Source organism: Hipposideros armiger, unplaced genomic scaffold (genome assembly GCF_001890085.2).
Source record: "Hipposideros armiger isolate ML-2016 unplaced genomic scaffold, ASM189008v1 scaffold_358, whole genome shotgun sequence".
NCBI classification, from domain to species: Eukaryota; Metazoa; Chordata; class Mammalia; order Chiroptera; family Hipposideridae; genus Hipposideros; species Hipposideros armiger.
In genome coordinates this window covers 582929-603303 of record NW_017731708.1, presented here as the reverse complement: position 1 = coordinate 603303, position 20375 = coordinate 582929, and the positions used below count along the sequence as shown (strand labels likewise).

General features: G+C 34.1%; 1 protein-coding gene across 5 annotated transcripts in view; it reads right to left on the bottom strand.

Moving 5' to 3' along the window:
- Positions 1–263: 263 nt before the first annotated feature.
- Positions 264–20375, bottom strand: part of ZNF292 (zinc finger protein 292) — a 115884-nt gene continuing 95772 nt past the window's right edge. For all 5 annotated transcript variants that reach the window (XM_019661694.1, XM_019661693.1, XM_019661695.1 and 2 more), the window contains 3 exons: positions 13706–13842; positions 11271–11412; positions 264–9792 (listed from right to left, as the gene is read on the bottom strand). In XM_019661694.1, the coding sequence (XP_019517239.1) occupies positions 2653–9792; positions 11271–11412; positions 13706–13842 (7419 nt within the window). In that variant the 3' untranslated portion in view covers positions 264–2652. The remainder of the gene's footprint in view (positions 9793–11270; positions 11413–13705; positions 13843–20375) is intronic.

Genomic DNA, 20375 nt, shown 5'->3' with positions numbered 1-20375 from the left:
TTAAAACTATGTCTAGTGCTTTAAAATAATAATTTGACTATGCTGAATTTAACATTGCTAAAAATTTCTCAAACTGTCATATTTCCTTGAAACAATGATGTATTTTGAATAAATAACATGTTTCTGATCTGTGAGATTCAAATTCTTTGGCTTTAGAAGAGAAATATTTTTTTCATGATGAAACTTCAGGCAAATTTAGGCTGTAGGAGGAAAATGTTATTTCAAGACAATAGACTGAGGAAAAGTATACCATGAAAAATATATACTTTGTGATTCTTTTTTAATACTTAGGCCATTGCATTCCACATCAAATTTTACCATCATGCTATTCTATAAATTCGTATTTGTTTTATACCATAATTTTTTTTCTGTCCCATGTTAAAAAGTCAACTCTTCCATGATAACTTTTAGCATACAGAACCTGGAATATAAAAAATTTAACTCAATGTTGGCAAACTCTTTCCTCTGACATGTAGAACAATTACAGAAATGTCTAGTGGTCAACTTTCTTAAGCTAATGAGGAAAAGAAACGGCCCAATACACTGGCACTTTCACTTAACAGTGGCTCATCACTAAATTCATCAGAAATAAACCTACGTGCTGCTGCACTATGTAGGGTAGTTTTGTGAACCGCCTACCTTTAAGAACTAGGTCAACTTCTAAGAAAACTGTATGGAAACATAAGTTGTTAACAAAAATTTAATATTAAAATTATTCAGTTATAGTTAATTTAGGGAAAAAAACATGTATTAATCACCCATAAAAACTTTTATTTTAATAAATAACAGTGGGCTTACCAAAGGGTAGGGATTTTAATGTGTCAAGTTTTATGTATATTGGTAATAAACCTTAAGGAGGTAAAACCAACTATTCAATACAACCCATGAGACCCTAAAAATAAAACTATAATACTTTAATAATAAAACTAAGAAAAGTATTTTCCAAAAGAAAATAATTCACTCCTTGACCATGCTTATTTATTCAGAGTACCAGCAATTTCAGTTAACGTTAAGTGCTTCATTTTTCCTGCAAATCTGATGTTGCACAGGTAATATACACATTTTCATATCATCACAATATCATCAATATCTCAGGCCAATAATATTGTGAATGCAACTGGTTTATAACAAACACAAAGTGAAAAATCAATGCTACTATTTATGGCAAACAGAAACAAAAGACAATCTGAAAGGATATTTTCTTTTGTTTCCAGTGCTGATTTTAGTTGGACTTAAAATGAAGGTCATAAATTCTCCTGAAATAACCTCTACTTCTGGCTGTGAACCCACAGTATAAATATGGTGAATAAAACTAAACTATAAGAGCTAACTATATACTGGATAACCAAAATAATCCATTATAACAACTAATACTGCTCTGGAAGACCAATCTAATGAAAAAAGTATCATTAGATATGGTGGGAAAATACAGACAAATCTGTACAATCTAACATCTATAAACAGTAAAATCAACACATCCAACTTCCTTATAGAAAGTGTTTCATCTATGTAATTATAAATGTTAAGGACTCTTGCATTTTATAAACACAAGATGGGCTCACTTAGATGATACCAATTTTAAGATTTATAAAAATGTTTAAAAAAATTTTTCCACAAAAGTTTATACAGTTTAAAGCTATACACCAATCTATAAATCTCAGAAAATGGAAAAACAAAACAAAACAAAAAAATCCTTTATAAGATCACATGTATAAAACAAGAAATGAAATGTGATTTTATTTAAGGCAATACTGGGCTACTTCACAAATCACCACCTCAAATATTTACACTGCTCCACACTACTAGTTTCTATCACATTCACAAAAGATCTTTTTTTTTTAATACCAAATGTTTAAAATCTTTGATGTAGTAAATTCTTTATTCACATTTCCATTGTATTTCATGGAATCATACTAACTCTATCCAATTAGGAGTATTGGGGAAAAACCTGTAGCTATAGGAAACTGCTAAAGAATCTGGTTTAATTTCACATGAATACCACCCCAAAATCCTGGATGGTAAATTTACAAAGCAGAGCAAGGTGTTAATATAACATGCCCACTTTGTGAAAAGTAATTTTGAGATCATCTTGTGAATAAATGCTTTATGTAAAAATCAATGAACTGTGGCAGAGTTTCTAGTTTTAGTTCAAAAAATTCTTAATTTAAAACAATAAAAGTTTTAAAAACTTGATCACTTAGTTAAAAATTAAAATTCCAAATATAAATGTGTCATTTAATAGTTTAGACTTACACACTGCTGGTGGCAGCAAATGATTTACAATAATAAATATATACAAAAAGGTATCTACAAAGAGTACTGTTATACATGAGCAGTGACCTGGTGAAACATATCAATCACACAGATAATTCATTTTAGTTCATGAAAAGGACAAATGGTTGATAGAAATTTGAGGTTTAGCTCATCTATTTACAATAATTGAAGTTTTGATACTGTTCTTCAAGTCCCATAGGGATAAAAAAAAAGTTTTACATGACAAATGTCATGGGTTTTTTTTTTTTTTTTCTTTTTTGGCCAGGTTAATTCATGTCAACAACGAAAAGTAATGAAAAAGTTTCACAATTCTAGCATGCTTGATGGCTTCCTATTTAAAAGAAAATTGTAAATGATGTATTTATAGTACATTAGTTATCAGTACTGCCCTCTCCCTGTGGCTTTACCCATATTGATTTCTTTCATAACAGACACATCTGGATCATTTGAAGGTACTTCAAGTTTTTTCAGACTGACGGTAGGTTTCATTTCCTGAAGCTGCTTCAAGACAAGCTCAGTGCAATCTTTCAGAGTCTTGTCTAAAACAATTTTTACATTATCACTGCACTGAAGCTGTGATGGATTGGCAAACTGTACAAAGGTTTCACTTTCTTTACAAGAACATATATGATTTCCACTAGTCACAGCAGTCTTGTCAGTATTTTTTCTTGAATTTGAATGGGATCCTTTTTTATTTCCACTATTTGGATGGTCTTTGTCAGTATTTTTCTTCTGCTTCACTGCAGACTCCTCAAGAAACTTCAGAAATGATACTTCAAATCCCATTGGTTTAAATGAGCTCCAGTCAAAAGATGCAGGATGGTCCTCAGTGGTTTGAATTGCAACAGCCGTTTCTTCCTCTTTGTGCATACTACTTAATTCAGCTGCTGATGCTGCTTCAACTTTTTCAACTTTCCTCTTTTTATTTTGGGAGACATTTTTTTCTTTATTAACTCTCTTCAAATTACTTGCTTTTTGTTTTTCTGACTGGCAGGGGTTATTTTCCTGAAAATCATTATTTACATTTGAAGAGGTATGAGCTTGGGTCTCCACATTTGTGTTGTCTTCATTTATTAATTTTGTAATAAATAATTCTGTTAGCTCATCCATTTCATCTTTTTCATTTTTTTCAACTTCCTTTTGTGGAACTGTAACTGTTCTTGGGTTATCAATGCTCTCTGATACACATGTATCAGATTCTTTCACATCACTCTTAACTTCTTGCTGAGAAGTTTCCTTTAATTGTGAGTTGCAACATCGTTTAAAGACAATAAGAAGATTGCGGTGTTGTGATGTAAATGCCTTAGATAATTTATGGCATTTATAATGTCTAATTATATTGCTTTCACTTGTAACAACTGATGTACACCCCTTTATCATACATGGATACTGGGTCACAAATCTGCTTGTACACTCAGATAAGGCATCATTTCTAGCCTTTATAGAATAAACATGCTTTCCACGTTTCAGAGAATAAGGCTTATTTTCTTCAATCTGTACAATCTTTGCATTCTTGTTTTCTAAATTATTTTTTTTCTTTCGTTTGGTCTTAGGCATTTTGGTTCCTTCCTTTCCAGATCTGTGTTTTGACCCCCGATGTTTAGACTTTGTCTTTTCTTGGTTTGCCTTGCTTGATATATTTTCCTGACCAGGTGTTAATCTTCTTGGCCGAATCAAATGAGCTTTATGTTTGTCATTATGCTTATTAAAAATGTGTCGGAGGAGATTCGACCGAGTCGCATATATACGGTCACAGCCTTCACAGTCACACTTGTATATGCCATCTTCTTCAGTTTTACTTCCCCTAATCCCAATTCCGTGATCTGCCTCAAGATGAACAACATAATTCAAATACGTCGTAAATGAAGATTTACACTCTAACTGGTCACATGGAAATTTCCCAACATCCACAGACGCAGTCATACTTTCAATTTCCTCAGGAGTCATTTCATGAAGTTTCATGTAGTGTTGTATTAAGCCAGTAATTGCTTGGAAAATTCGAGAACAGTCACTCACCTGACATCGAAATTCTTTCACAGTTTGTTTAGTTTCAATTTCTTCATTTTCTTTAACAGCTTCGCTTTCCTCTTCAACCTCTGCAGAAAATGCAGGTAGATCTGATTTGTGTACAGCCTGGTAATGCAGAATTAAGTTTTGCTGTATTGTAAAGGCGGCAAAGCAACCCTGATGAACACATCGGTAAGGCCTGTAGGGACTATATCTTGTTGGAAACTCAAGGGATTGAGAAACTGGCTTCTTGCGTTTTTTCTCCTCCTTTTCTTTTTTATGTCTTCTAACTTTCCGTCCTTTGGTTTGTACATTTGTGAGAGAATTTGTATTACATTGTTCTGAAGTCACTTGTGAAGAACTTTCTGTTTTTTCAGGACTTTTTTTTTCTACAAGTTGTTTTTCTGGAATCACTGCTATATTACTGAGGGCATTTTCCTTTATTGCTCCCAATTCTAATGCAGACTGGAATTCCGTTTTATTTTCCTCTGTCACAATTAGTTGTCTCTTTACTTGTGTAATTCGTGGGGCTGACAAATTTTCACTCTGAGATTTTCTTCCATAAGGCCTTTTTATTTTTAACTTTACCATCTCTTCTGTTGTAAAATGATGTACCAACTGACAGTGTGCCCGGAGATTAGAATTTCTTGTAAATGTTTTTGTACATGTAGGTACTACACATTTAAATGGAGCAAATTTTAACTGATTCTTCTTAATTTCAAGAATCATCTCTGGAGTGTACTGATGAATTTTACCATAGTGCTTAAATAGAGCATCCTTTGTCATAGCACTGTAGTTACAGCCTTGGTTTTGACACACAAAGGGTTTATTAACTTTGTCACTAAGCTGGATATTATTTATCATTTCAGAAACTGGCTGAACAACTGTAACATTTGGAACTGATTTAACAGGAGTGGGAGTCAGTGTCACTGATGTATTTATTAGTACACACTGGGGTGCTGGAGTGGATAGGTCATTTTCTAATTTTAATTTCTGTAAGCCTTCTAAAATTTCCTGTATTTGATCCTCCTTATGTAATACTTCAGACTGAGGAATGTTACTTTTTGTTGGCATGATGCCTATGAAAGAGGAAAACTGAGAAGAATCAGGTAATTTGTTATTTTGTACAGTGTTTACTGAAGGAAGCTGAATGTTATAATTTATTTGAGCATTCTGTGATGTTTCACCAGCACCCTGAGATCCACTTTTTACCTCCAGTATTTGAGAATTCATAGCACTTTTAATAATTTCAAGAGTCTTTTCAAAGTTTTGCATAACATTGTCTTCGGAAATCTGCAAATCAGAATTTATTGAAGTTGTGCATGAATTCAAAGCCATCATTTGGGAATCACCATTTTCAGTTTTTAATGTTAAAGGAGCTAATACTGCATGGGACTCAAGATTGCTTTTGAAGTTTTCTTTCACATCAGTCATAAATAACTGATTGTCAACATTATTTAATTTCTGTGTTATACTTTCCACCAAACCCTGAGGTTCACAATTTGGAATTACATTTGAATGAAGGTTAGTTGTTGGTATCTCAATACTCTTTGCTATAAGTCCCATTGCTGTTAAGTCACTTGTTACCAAGTTTTGGGAAGCATTAGGTGCAATTAGTGGAGGAGCAGCTTTCTTTCTTCTCTTAGAAGCACTGTTTCCCTTTTTATTTAAATGATTGGACCTTGTGTTCTGAGGACCACTTATAACTGAAACACGTGAACTGTTAGTAGTAAAATTCTGTGATGGCCCACCAGGATTAGGGAATGAACTAGAGCACAAACCATTTTCAACAGTCTTCAGTAGTAAGTCATTTGTTGGGAAAACAGGCAAACTGCTGCATTCCTCAATGGAGGAAGTTTTGGAGTTTGGTGTTCGATTCTGGTTTGTCAGCAGGGGGTTTGGGTGGCATACAGTTTGCAACAGGGGTGGCACTGTTGGGTTTGGTATCACTGTTGCATTTACTTGTGCTGCATCTGAGACACAACCTGTTGGAACATGAGAAAGCATTTCGGCACCCTCAAATGTACTGGGAATGCCAGCAGTTTCCAAAGCCTGTTTAATAATTTCACTTCCTTCTTGACTAACACTTGTATTAAAGTTAGTCACACCAGTCCGAGGAAATGTATTTGGTAAAAATGTGGATGAGCGATTTTCAGCAGCAAGAAGTTGCAGGAATGACGGATCTTTAAAACATGCTTCTGGATTGAAGGTAGACTGTTGTGGCTGCTGCAAATTGACTGCATTTGTGGAGAGAATCATGCTGGCAAGAAGAGAAGGCTGTCCATTACTCTGTAGAAGCTCTTGAGCAATTTCTGCTCCATCCAGTGGTTTACAATAAGATCGCTTCGACAAGTGTCCACCCAGAGATCTGGGATTGGTAAAAGCCCTGTAACACCTGCTACAGATGAATTTCCCGTCTCTAATGATTGCAGGCCATTTAGCCCTTTTGTTGTGCTTAGGTTTCCTTTCCTTCCCATTCGGGCCTCGCCCACGGTCTTTTTTAATTTTTTCAGGAGCAGACTGTTGGGCACTGGTACTACCGAAGTCATTTGCAACATTCACTTGTGAAGGAAAAACTGCATTTTCACCATTACCCCCTTTTAGATAGGAGGAATTCGTGTTTCCTTCAATCTGTGAGGAAAAATGATTTGTATTATTTTCCAGTTGGGAAAAAACAGTATTCGTTCCACTATCTGCTGGTGAAGGGAAGAGAGACATTGAACTACTTTCTGCAGGTAGAGGAAGGAAAGGATCTGAACCACTGTCAATGTTCAAAGGCAAAACTGTTTTGGTTAGATCTTCCATTTGTGCTGGCAAGGTAGCATTGGACAAATTTTCCATTTGGGAACATAACATACCACCGCCTTGTTCATTTGTATCCTGAGAAGGTATATTTGGATTTATGACACTTTCCACTGAGGGTAACAGCGGAGTAGACACACTTGCTAAATGAGCTGGAAAAATGGAAGATGAGACATGCTGCAACTGATTTGAACAGGTAGGATTCCCGTTGGCTTTGGTCTGTGGTGTAAAAAATGCATTATTAGAGCTGCTCACCTGTGATGGCAAAAAATAAACAAACTTTCCATTATTTGGTGTATTTAAGTTGTTAGATTTCTGACCTTTTTTACTTTTGCGCTGCATTTTAAATGCAGCATACTGGTCAGGGTGTGCTGTCTTCATGTGTTTCCCAATACTCTGTGAAGAATTATAGGTTCGAGTACATCCCTCAACCTGGCAACTGAACTTCTGAACTGGTGCTTTTGGAGGCACTGATGGAGTTCCTAAAGTACTTACGTTGGGCTGTGGTGGAACAAATGTGATACTTTCTAACGTCTTAAGAGGTAAATTATAAAGATTGGATGATGTTTTAACACTACTTCCACATTCAAACTTGGAAGTTGGTAAATTGTTTTGAAATCCTGCCTGATTTTGCACAGAAAAGGTCATCAGATTGTTCACTTGTCTTTCTAAGTTTTGTGGGGTGAGGTCTCCTATTTTGAGGGTTTCTGAATTTACTAAAGAATTCTGAGTAATCTGGGCTTCATTAAAGCAGCCCTGTTCTTTTCTCTCCTGGAAACCTGGATGACACAACTCATTACAAGTATCTTCAACTGCCGTATGTAAGTTTGTGACTAGTGATTCACCAGTGCCTTCCACAGCTGAGTTTTCTTGCTTTCCAAAGTTATCCTCGATCCCCTGGTTGAGGGACACCTTAATGGACACGGCTACTTCACTGGCCTGAAGCAGAGGAGTAGCAGCAGGATTTTCCAGACCATTTGACAATGGCCCATCAGCATGCCTGAGCTCGGGAGCAGAAATCTGGTCTGGTTTGGTCACAGCTGATTCTGCCTTGCTTTTATCGCAAGCATCACCTCTATCTTCTGGTAAGGTGTTTTCAATGTTATTTTCGGAAGGAAGCACAGGCCTCTCTTTCTCGGTGCTCCCTTCTGAGTTCTGATTCACTTTGGAAGGCTGAACAGAAGCTCCAGAGGAATTAAGTTGATCTTCAGCAGGCAGTGCTTTTTCAGGAGTACTGTGATCATCCAGGTGCTTTTCTAGCTCACTCTGAGAACGGTACACTTTACCACAACCAGTGAACTTACAAGTATAGGTATTATAATGCTGTGCTTCATGATCATATAGTAAGTAAGCTTCTGAAAAAATTCTGCCACACTTAGGAAACATACACTTTGCTCTGAAGACTTGATGTTCCTTTCGGTGGGTTAAGAGCTCTGCGTAGCTATTAAAACCGGCCTTACATTTCATCTGTATGCAGATATATGGTTTACTGCCACAGTGCATTTGTAAGTGATCATTGAGATGAGTAACACTTACAAAATGCCGTCTACAGTACTGGCAAATCACTTTTTTGCTTTGCATTTCAAGAAAGCGCTTGGCATCTTCATTATCCTTATGCCCCTTTACATGAGCAATTAGATTTTTAAAATACTTAAAGCCCTTTTTACAAAAACTTACAGGGCAATTAAATTCATTCACAGGTACTGGTTTCTGGACTGGGATCACTTCTGGCTCATAAGATTTATCTTTGTCATCATTCTCATCATCTGAACCGTCATTATCATTAAATACTATGAAGTCTGTTGAATAGAGGCTATTCTTTTTTATAGGCCGCTGTTCCTGCTTGGCCACAGCATTAGTCTTCTGATTCTCACTGGTAGTTGTGATCTTAGGAGGCCTTCCCAATCTCCTTAATGGTTTCATAGCTGCTAGTCTCTCTTTACTAGATTGTTTAACATGCAGTGTGACATGAGGGACAAAGGTTTCCTTAGAATTAAAGTTCTTTGCACATATGGGGCAGCTGTAAACCCCATCTTTGTAATGTTTTTGAGCATGTCGTACTATTCTATGACCAAGGAATTCTTTATCACATAGCACACAATACTGCATGTAGGCTTGCCAATTCCGAAACCTAGCAGATATAAATCCTCTCTCTCTTAATTGTTTTATCTCTCTCTTCTTCTGCTTTTCATCACAAAGGTCTTTAAGAAGGCCAGAATTAGCAGCAACCCCACCAGAAAGTCCATTCACAGAAGTTTCTTTCATCTCTTCCTGGTAATCTACGACTTTCTCATAAACTTCACTGTCATTTAGTTCATCAATTGACGAAACAATGGATGCTTCTTCTCCCATTAATGCAAGACATTGTCGTTTTAAGGTTTTCCAATCCCAGAATTCTGGATCGAAGGGCCATTGAGTTTTCAATACAAGTAAGAGCTCACACCGTAGAGAATTTGGTATTGGAAGATTCTCTTCATCATATTTCTGATCCGGCTGGTTATACAACATTTCCACAGCATAATATGCATCTACTGTAGGCTCAATAAGAAATTCACTCAGTTGACAAGCACGTTTAACTTCCAGATCATCAGGTAACAAGCACGAAATGGTCTTGCAAATAGATATTTTCACTTCAGTATTTTCTGTAGATTCCAAGCGAAGAGCTTTTACACATAATTCTATACAGGTGGCAAGTCCAGCCCCTTCGGTCTGTGAAAAAGCAAATGAAAACATGTTAACTTACTACACTAATCAACACAGATTTGTGAATTTAGTAATTTTAAAATTGAGGTTTGCTTTTCTCAAATTTTAAAATAGCCAATATATGAAAAGATGCTCCTCCTAAAGCACTGCAGCTTAGCCTGGGGGGGTGGGGGAGGTGGTGTGTGTGTGTGTGTGTGTGTGTGTGTGTGTGTGTAATAAACTGTATAGAATAGCAGAAAAAGCAGAAGCATGGGGAGCTAAGGTAAGACCTGGTTATAAAATCATGTAATAGCTAGGCAAACTTGGAAGTTATTTAACTCCTCTGATCTTTCATATCCTACTTATAAAACAGAGACCAAAACAGCTCTTAAGCTTCATAAAATTGCTGTATTATTAGATACTATGTATCTAAAGTACTTGGTATAGCTTGGTACAATGTTTGGCACATAAGTGATCAATAAATGCTATAACTTTATCACAAATCTCATTTCCTGAGTTTGCATTTGCAATCCTTCTGAAACAAAACTCTTAACCCATTTACAAAAATGAGAATGTCCCTATATTTCCTAACTTAGTAATGAAAGGTGATCTTCACTTTTAACAGAATAGAGTTATTTGATCCTTAGTAGTGGGGATTCTAGTTCTATTACAAAATTGAATGCCACAGCACCTACCTCATGCCTGGACCAGCTTAAGAATTAGGAGTAGGAGACAAAATAAAGTTTTTTCCTTTTGAATTAACATCTTGAACTGTTATTATAAGATAGCAGTGATGAATGTAAGAGCCATTTAAAAATACACGTAGTGAAGAGATAAATATGGGTTTTAAAAGGCCAAAAGGGAACATAAATATAAGAAAAATAAGCCAGCCACAAGATGTGACCACATTCATGGGAAAGAAATATGTGTGGTAAAATTCTGGGCAAAAGGCAATAAAGAAGTCAAAAAAGCTGATAGGGCCTGTATTTTCACAGATTAAGAAAGTGGTAAAATATTTTACTAAAACAGAAGCTTAGATCTGTGGGCCAAAAAGAGAGTGAGGTATGGGGGCTGGGAAATTGAACTGGCCTAGATTTCAGGAAAAGCAAGGGCACAAAGACCAAGAAGAAAATGGACAAGAAGTGACATGAGACCTATTTTTAAAATTGACAGTGAAGAAAGGACACCTGGGAAAGAGCTGGAACCATATGGTTGTCTCTAGCCTTCACAATAACTTGTATCATTTTTTTATACTATTTTGAGATAGATCTGAGCCAGAAAACTTTTACACAAAACATTTGTATCTCTGTTACATGCCTTAGGGACTACTAATGATAGTGGGCAATTAGGCCACTCCTCCGTTATAATATGGAAAAAAGAAAAAAGAACATGGTCAGTGAAGCTGCATGTTGTAAAGAAGAGGGTTTGATGAAAGAAATCTTGGAGGAATCAAAGGCAAAGTCAACCATAAAGATAATCTGAAGTGATACCATGATTATTCTTACCTCTGAATTAATAACTTTAATCAGGAAGAAAATGTGATATACCGTCTTGGTTAGTAAAGAAAGTTGGCGACACCTTTCTAGGTACACTTGTACAGATGGTTCTACTCTCTGCTGTAATTTACTCCAAAAGAGAGTAAGCTCCCTAAAAATAAAATAAAAAAATTAAAAAAAGGTACAAAAAAATAAATTAGAACTGTGACATACTGATCATGGACTGTGTCAGTCCAGTCATTACATTTGAAATTAAAACTGGTTTTAGATTTCAATTGTACATTTAGAATTAAGTTTAAAAACAAACAAACAAACAAACAAAATATATCTCAATTTTCTAGAGACTAAATAAAATCAGGATACAATTTATCATTTATTGATTAATATTTTTCAATCTCAGAAAAGCACTACCTTTTACTAGGAAAGCACCTGACATTTAAACAAGTTATACAAATGGTAACTTTGAGCCATATCTGCAATTTAAGTAATAAGAAAGTGCACCAATGGTATAATGGTTTTTAAAAGCATTTAATTTTTACCTTCTAACTTAAATTTAAAATTGACCAACTTAAATGGTCAATTAAATTTAAAATTTAAAATTGATTTTTATTAGGTGAGTGTTAAAAATCAATGACACATAAAGCAGTAGTAACTAAAACCTGTGCCACAGTAGTGAAATAATAGAAATTATGAAAAATGTACTTTGAAATTTATTTCAAATGCAATTACAATGTATTTTTCATAGAGAAGAATCCTACTGAAGTGATTAATTTTTCTCCCTTTTACCTATCGTCCTATTTCTCTTCTGTCCTTCAGGTTAACTTCCACAAAAATCTTCTTCCTTGCTTCAACTCTTTTCACCAAGTATCCTCCTCAATACAGGCCTTTCTATTAGTATTTCCTCAGTTTCCACTCCTAGGAACTCTGCTCTTTTCACCACCCACTTGAATAACTTGCTCATTTCTGGATTTTAACCTATATATTGAGGACTTCAAAATCTGTCTCTCCAGTCTTTACCACTTTCACCTCTCTAGTTTTTTATAAGACTTCTCCATTTTGATCTCTTCTGAAACCTGAAACTTAATATATGAAAAAGATTATTAACATTCTTTCCATTTCACCATCTTTCTAGTTTAATGCATCATTATCACTGACCCTATCAGCCTCTGGTTTTTACTATCTTCAAGACTATTATCTTAAAACATTTCTTTAACCACATCCTACATCCATAAGGTAGCTTTCTTACCTCCCAGCTGGACTGTTTATTGGCTTTCTCGTTGATTTTCCTGTCTCAACTCAACTTCCTATACTGCCACTTCTTTCCCACAACTCTGCCCCTTCTAATTCATTCTCAACTGCTTGTCTTAAACAGTGTTTCTTAAACATAAACTTCTGTTTTGCCCTTCTTTTACCTAAGGGTCTATAATTAAGACTGCTTTCACTTTTCATATGTAATTCAGACCATGATGACTTTTTAAAACCAATATAATACATTAATTTCTTAGTTATCACTGATACTTGTTATACAGTAACTCTACTTGTCCTCAATAAATGTTATTTATTCTCCCTTCAGAATCTTTCTACCTGCCTTTATATTAACCCTCTTTATACTGCATATACAATTTTTCCTTCATAACAAAATTCAACTGCTTAGAAAACCTTAATAATTATACACTTTACTATTCTTTGATTATACAACTATTTATTTAACTTGTCTGTTCTATACTCATTTGTATGCCACGTGTCACTTGGTAAGTATTCTTAAATGTCAGGATGTTGTAAACTAAATTTTCTTTTGTGTTTCCGTAATACCAACACAACACTGAAGACTAATAATGCTGTTGACTGACCAGATAAACAGTAAGTTTTAGCTAACACTAATTTAAGACAACTGATCTTAAAGTTTTTTGAGTTAACTAAAGTCAACATCTGTTAGTTGTATCCTCCCGAAGGATTATATACAACAGGTTTTGCCTACCTGGTAATGTACCATATTAAGAAATGTGCATTGAAGAAGTTAATGAAGTAGAATGATCTCTCATAGAAAAAAAAAAAAAAAGGAACTATATTTCCATACATAAATGACTAACAGCTAATTATATAGCTAAGTGTAGAATGCAGAGGAAAAAAATACACACATTCAATCACAGGTTGCATACATATATGAAAGTTTTTATTGGTGCATTAGACAAAATAAACTTTTCTTTAATCTTACATTATTTAAAAATTTCCTTGTCATTGTTGATAATTATGTGATCATTACTATTATATTAAGGAGTTGTGTGGTCCTTATTACAAAGTTTTTAAACTTATAATACGAACTACTTGTTAATCAGTTACACAGCATGTAATATCTGAAAAATAAGCTTTTTGTCTTGATACGACTTAAGATTTAAAAAAATACGTTCTTAAGTTATCTGAATTACAAAAGAAAATCAACTCACCAAGCACAGTACATTTCTCCTTGTTGGAGCTGACGTGACAAAAATGCAGTACATAAGACAAGAGCACTTTTTTCATCACCTTCAGATTCTAAGTTACAAATCATTTCTAGTGCATCTTTGCAATCAACTTCTGAAATCTATAGAAAAAGGATACAGAAATATGCCATAAAATGGTTTTATATTAGGATATATAGTAATATACTTTAAATTTGTCATTAGATATTTGCTGACCATTTTCATTTTCACCAGTAAAATCTCATTAACTCAAACACTATCAATTCATAATTTGTCCAAAGATATAACCTTTCTTCAAGCCAAGAACCAACTATTTTCAAGAACTTTACAAGCATGCATTTATATGTAAATAACTAATGCTAATTATAAGTACCATCCACAGGTTAGATCAGGTCTATGATAATAAAAAAGAAAAGCTGCAGTATTTGTATTTTTCCCCCTTTATCCGGTAATTTAAAAAGCATTAGAATCAGCAGAAAGACACAGAAAGATCTACTGGATATAGTCAACAAAGTGTCTATTCACCTGAGGAAAAGAAGTATAATATGAAACATTTTATGCAGCTATACACCATTTTTAAATTAAGCTGACCTCAGTTTGCTATAAATCTCCATTATTTTTCTTTTCATATAAAATTTTTCCATCTCAAAGCTTATCAACAGTCATGCATAAGTATAACTTAGATGATGGTAACTTGCTTCATTTAATTATGTACTTAAATATATTGCTTATTTCTTAAAAAATTAAAATTTACTACCTCATTATAATGATTTACTATGTAAAACAAACAAAATTTGCTTCTGATCTCCACAAGCATTTGTTCTAAGACAAGGATGTAACAAACATCATACAATCACAAATCTCGTGTTCCACAGAATAGAAAGATAAATTCCAACATGGTACAATTGACAAATGGCAAAAAGTTGAAGACCAATACAAACCATTAGCACCCATGTATGACAGTGGTAAGTAACCATGCCCCTACTTGTCGAACTTCTATCTCTCCCAACCAATTTTTGAGTACAAGAAAAATGTGTGTGTGTGCGCAAAATATAATGTGTTTAGGAGTGAACAAGCATCTAAATGGGGATGAGGGTAATCTTGAAGTTGATCTTTGATAATGAGGATAAAGGCTGCATGGGGTAGATTCAGAGGTTCCATTTTATACATGAAATAGGGCTAGAAAACACTAAGACAAGCAAAGACCCACCAACTGAGTCTGTGTGTTTAACAACAATGATTTCTTAAAGGAAGTATGTAGTTAGTGGCAGAGTTAAGACTGAAACCTAAGTCTTGAAACTCCTTGATGGAGTGTTCTTTCCACTACTGCTCTGTCTGCTTCTGTCTTACAAATCTTTTTTTTTTTTTTTCTGGGTAGGATTTGGTTTATTATAATTGATTTATCTGGAATATTTTTCAATTTGTTTAGCTCAGTGCTTCAGGAAAAAGAGTGGACTGTTTAGCCATAGGAAATGCCAGGAAAAATAAATATTTTTTCTTCTCTTTCTGGTCTTTTCCTTTATTTCTTATTGTTTTCCAGAAAGTACTACTATTGAGAGAAAACCAATCTAACAGCAAAAATTGGGTTTATACTATATATACAGCCTTGTAATTTTCACTCACTAATATGTTCTAAGTATCTATGCATGTCAATAAATGTTTTCATGAAAAAAAAAGTTAATGGTTTACTGTAAAGCATAATAAAAAAATAACAGGAATACAAATCTTTATAAGTGATCCATCTAAGCAAATAAACAAACAAAAAGACTGAAATGTGTGTGTGTGTGTATACACACACACAATATTTTCAATATCTACAATATTAAATGCATTGTCACACATTATATATATTATTATTTAATCACAACTTTTCTACTAGGTAGACACTATAAACATTTTATACATAATGAATATGGGGTTCAAAGAAATTATGTAATTTGCACAAGTTACAATAGTTAAGTGGTAGAACCACAAATCAAATTATGTCTGACTGACATCAAAGACCTACTCTTTCCATTTTATCACAGTATCTTTTAATAAAAGTTGTATTAACTTTAAATAATTACCCTGAAACACCCATACAGACAAATGTTAAGAAGTCAACGCATAAGTTCTTTATTTTACTTCTCATAAAATGTTATTAATAACAATAGCAGCTACTATTTATTAAGTGCCACCTTCTTCAGATATAGCATTGCTAATCAGCACAATAGCTTGCCTGGTAGACACTACTGCTTCTTTTTAGAGATAAGGCTCAGAGAGGTAAAGTTACTTGCTCAAATCACAAGCTTAATAGGTGGCAGAGTCAAGGTTTCAATCAGAGTCTGTGCACTTGCCAGAATTCCACATGCACAAGCATATTGAGGCCCTTTATTGCTAAATACTGATTTTTCATGTTCAGGTTTAAAAAAAATCCTTATGTCTTGAAAGTCTGATTTATTTTGATTCTGGTTACTTTTTTGTGTTCTTCTAAAACCTAACCATTCTTGTTGAATGATCAAATGTTGCAAAATATGTACATTATGTATGTATAAGGAAAGAAATTAATTTTCCCAATGATACCACTTACATTAGCTTCCACTTAATAATTTAAAATATATTTTCATGTAAGACAGCCTCTATGTATTTATTCTCATATATACAATACACCAACTGAAACATTTGCTATATTCAATAATATAGAAAATCTCACTTTTTATAGACATACTGAAAAAACAATTTTTACTGTGTACTTGAATAGCCTTTATTTCCCTGATTTGCCACTAGATGGCTCTCTTGAAAAAAATATGGCACTAAAGAGAATGGCAGGGAAAATGAAACCATATTTAAACTAATGAATGGTTGACCTGAAATTGTGAAAGTGAAATACAGGTCAAATATAGCCATCAATGAAGAAGAATTATTTTTAAAATCCAAGGCACCATAAGGTAGGGATTACCAATATATTACCTATACAGGGACCATATACAGAGGATGCCAAAAAAATGTATACACATTTTAAGAAAGGAAAAACTGTATTAAAATTGTAATACTCAATATATACCAATAACAAAAGATGAATACAAGTCACGTTTGACGTCTGCAATTACAAGAGGTGCTCAAAGTGGTTCCCATCAGCATCCAGACACTTCCTTCTGATTACAGTGAACTACTGCTTGTGCAACGTTGACCAGTGTCCACTTGTATATATATTTTTTGGTACCCCCGGTATACATATGGGTACACACGTGTGTGTATATGGTGTAATAAAAAATGCAGTGAATGCTTAAATTAAAAAAAATTATTACAGTAAAAGACACATTACCATTAATCCCCCTCAAAATACTCCCCCTAACTTTGAACACACTTATCCCATAGTTCTTGCCACTTCTGCAGCAGTTTTGGAAGTCCTCTTTCGTGAATATCTTTATTTGTGCTATTGTGGCTGCCTTGATGTCCTAAATCGAATCCAAACGTTTTCCTTTCATGGTCACTTTGACTTTGGGGAAGCGCCAGAAGTTGTACGGTGCCAGGTCCGGTGAATAAGGTGGATGAGGGCACACCATAATGTTTTTATTTGACACAAATTGCCATACCAGAAATGATGTGTGACAAAGATCGTTGTCATGATGGAGGATGAAATAAAGACATTCACGAAAGAGGACTTCCAGAACTTCTTCAGAAAGTGGCAAGAATGATGGGATAAGTGTGTTTGAAGCGAGGGGGGGTATTTTGAGGAAAATTAATGGCAATGTGTTTTTAATGTAATAATTTTTTTATTTAAACATTCACTGTATCTTTTGTTCACGCCTCATATACATTTTAGACATCTATTTTCTATTGCTTTGAAAAGTGAGCAATTTAAATACCAGAAAATTTAAAACTCTGAATAAAATATTTAAAGTCTTTAGAATAATGTGTTTGTTAAAGATATACTATGCTAGACCCCTTCAAAAATGTGAATAATGATTTTATGTTTTACTATGGCTCTTTATGCCAAGTATTAAAAAAATACAGAATATTTCATCAATATTTTATATATATTTATCAAATATACTTTTAAAATGTATTGGCTCTAATCACATTTCAAGTCTTTTGCTTATCAAAATAAAATTGCTCACCATCCTGAAAAGAACTTAAATGGTAAACCTGTCATACTAAGAAAACATAAAATCAAATGAACTACTATTTTTTAACTGTCAGGCTAGCAAACATGTAAAAGATGAATAATCTCCAGTGTTAGGAAAGAAGAAATTTCATATACTATTTATGGGAGCATAAATAGGCATAATCTTTTTATAGATGACAGTATGGCTCTATCTATTAATTTAAAATGTGTAGATTCTTTGATCCAGCAATTCCACTTCTAGAAATTTACCCTACTAGTACACCCCCAATAAGAATGAAAGGATGTATGTACAAGCCAACAGTTTAAATGTCCCCCAGTGGCTTAACAATATTACAAATATATAACATGAAATTATGCAGCCATGAGAAAAAATGAGATTGATCTGTATGAATGATATGGAAAGATGCCCATAATAAGAGGGGAAAGGGAAAAGTGACTAGCATCCAGGCTATTGGGTATGTATGCTTTAAGTACGTATAAAATATACACATATTGCAGTGCCAAAACAATGTACACATTTTAAGAGCTGTTATCTATGTATTACCTTTTGAAGTTGAATTGAATTATGGCAGTAATGTGTAGTATGACGTTCACTCAAAAGATGGCGTTAATCAAATGAATTCAGCGCCATTCACTGCATTACAATTTTAATGCATTTTCCTTTCTTAAAATGTGTATACATTTTTTTGGCACCCTCTGTATATATGCACAAAAAATGTAAGAAAGGCTATATATCAAATTTCAAACTGAATAATTACTTGAGAAAATTATTAAGTGGGGAAATGATAACTAGAAAGAGACAAGATAGAGGATTTTACTTTTCAAACTTCTATGTTTATTTTAACAACAAAATCAATAGAAATACTGGATCTAATATACTGCTAACTTTTTTATGCCTATACCAAGAATACAGGCCAAAGCACATTCCTTCAAACATTCATTATTCTCAGCAGCAATTCCTCTGCCAGGGCTAGCTGCTATTTCTATCACATTGAAAGCGTCCTGGGAAATAGTAAATCCCTTGCCTACTGGCTCACTTGGGTAAGAATTTCCACAAAATGGCCACAGATTCAGGCTATGGTTGACTCTTCCCAATATCTATTTCCATCATACTCTAAGGAAAGGGTAAAAACTCAAATGCTTACAAGAACCAGATAGGCAAAGTACCGTATTTTGCTGTGTATAACGTGCACTTTTTTGCCCAAATTTATGAGGGGAAAATAAGGATGCACATTATACATGGGTAGTACTAATTCTGAATCTATGTTTTTATTCTTTTATTTATGCTTATGAGTTAAAAGTGCAATAATAAATAAATGATAAAATTCCTTTATAATACAAAAAACAAGTACCTAAATATAAACAAATAAAATTTTGAATTAAAAAATTAAAATGAGAGACTTTTTCCCTGAAAGTCTGGGCCAAAAACACGGGAGCACATTATACATGGCAAAATACAGGAAATAAATGAAGTGGGTCATGTGAGAGAGAGAGCATACCTCTTCTGCAGTGGGCAATGTCTTTGAGAAATTGTTCCAAAGTGACTACCTTCCTTTGGGGTAGAAATAATAAAAGCATTTACTGTGCATGGAACAATACAATGTTTCTATGTTTGTAATAGAAACATAAGAGAATCAAACAATCTCTAAGCAAAAAGGGACTTTAACAAGGAATGTATAGATTGTACACACTCTGGCCTATTCTGTGCTATGTGATCTAGTGTTGTTTCTAGGGTAGGGTACAGAGACTTGAGTGAATTCTACTTAAGAACATGGAATGTCTTAATTCTACCTGCCTAACATGAGAAGGAAAAAAATCATTTCATATGACATCAGAGCTACTCAGGGTCCTAAGAGAGAATTTTCCTGAGGGTCTCCCAAAGCAGGCTGAGCTGCTGCTACTCAGCTCTGGATAATTAAACCAAAGGGGAATTTAATTTAGGTTCAGTATTGCAAGATCTTTTGATTACTCAAGATAGCTAAAACTACAGATTTTTTCCCCTGGAGATTATAAGTTCACAGTCTTCAACTTCAAATAGGCCTTTAAAGCTAACCCAACAACCCTGTTTAGACAGTTTCCTACTAGGTAACTATCTATTGTAGAAGGGATGCTTCTTTAGGGGAGGGTTTCTATGCCTTACCTTTATCTGCTCCTCCCCCTCCCTCCCGCCAGTGCATAGACAGCACACATCATTAATAAAAATTGCTACAGGAAGAAGGACAGATGGACAGCCTCACTTAAGGGCAGGGAATGAAGTGATAAGAAAGGCTTTAGTGAAATGAAAAATATCTATGATGTAGCAGCACAATAACTAATTTATTTAAGGATTTTTAAAAAATGTTACACACATATCAAAGATCATCTCAAGAAACTTTATACATCTGCCAATTGACTTGTCTACATAGTTATTCTGAACTAATAAGAAAACGTCAATCTTTTAATTTGCTCTGATATACAGTGATTAAAATTAAAAAGCCAATTACCTGAGATAAAAGAGAAAGGTTAAAAAAAACCAACAAAAACCTATAGATTAGCCAATGTCCAAAT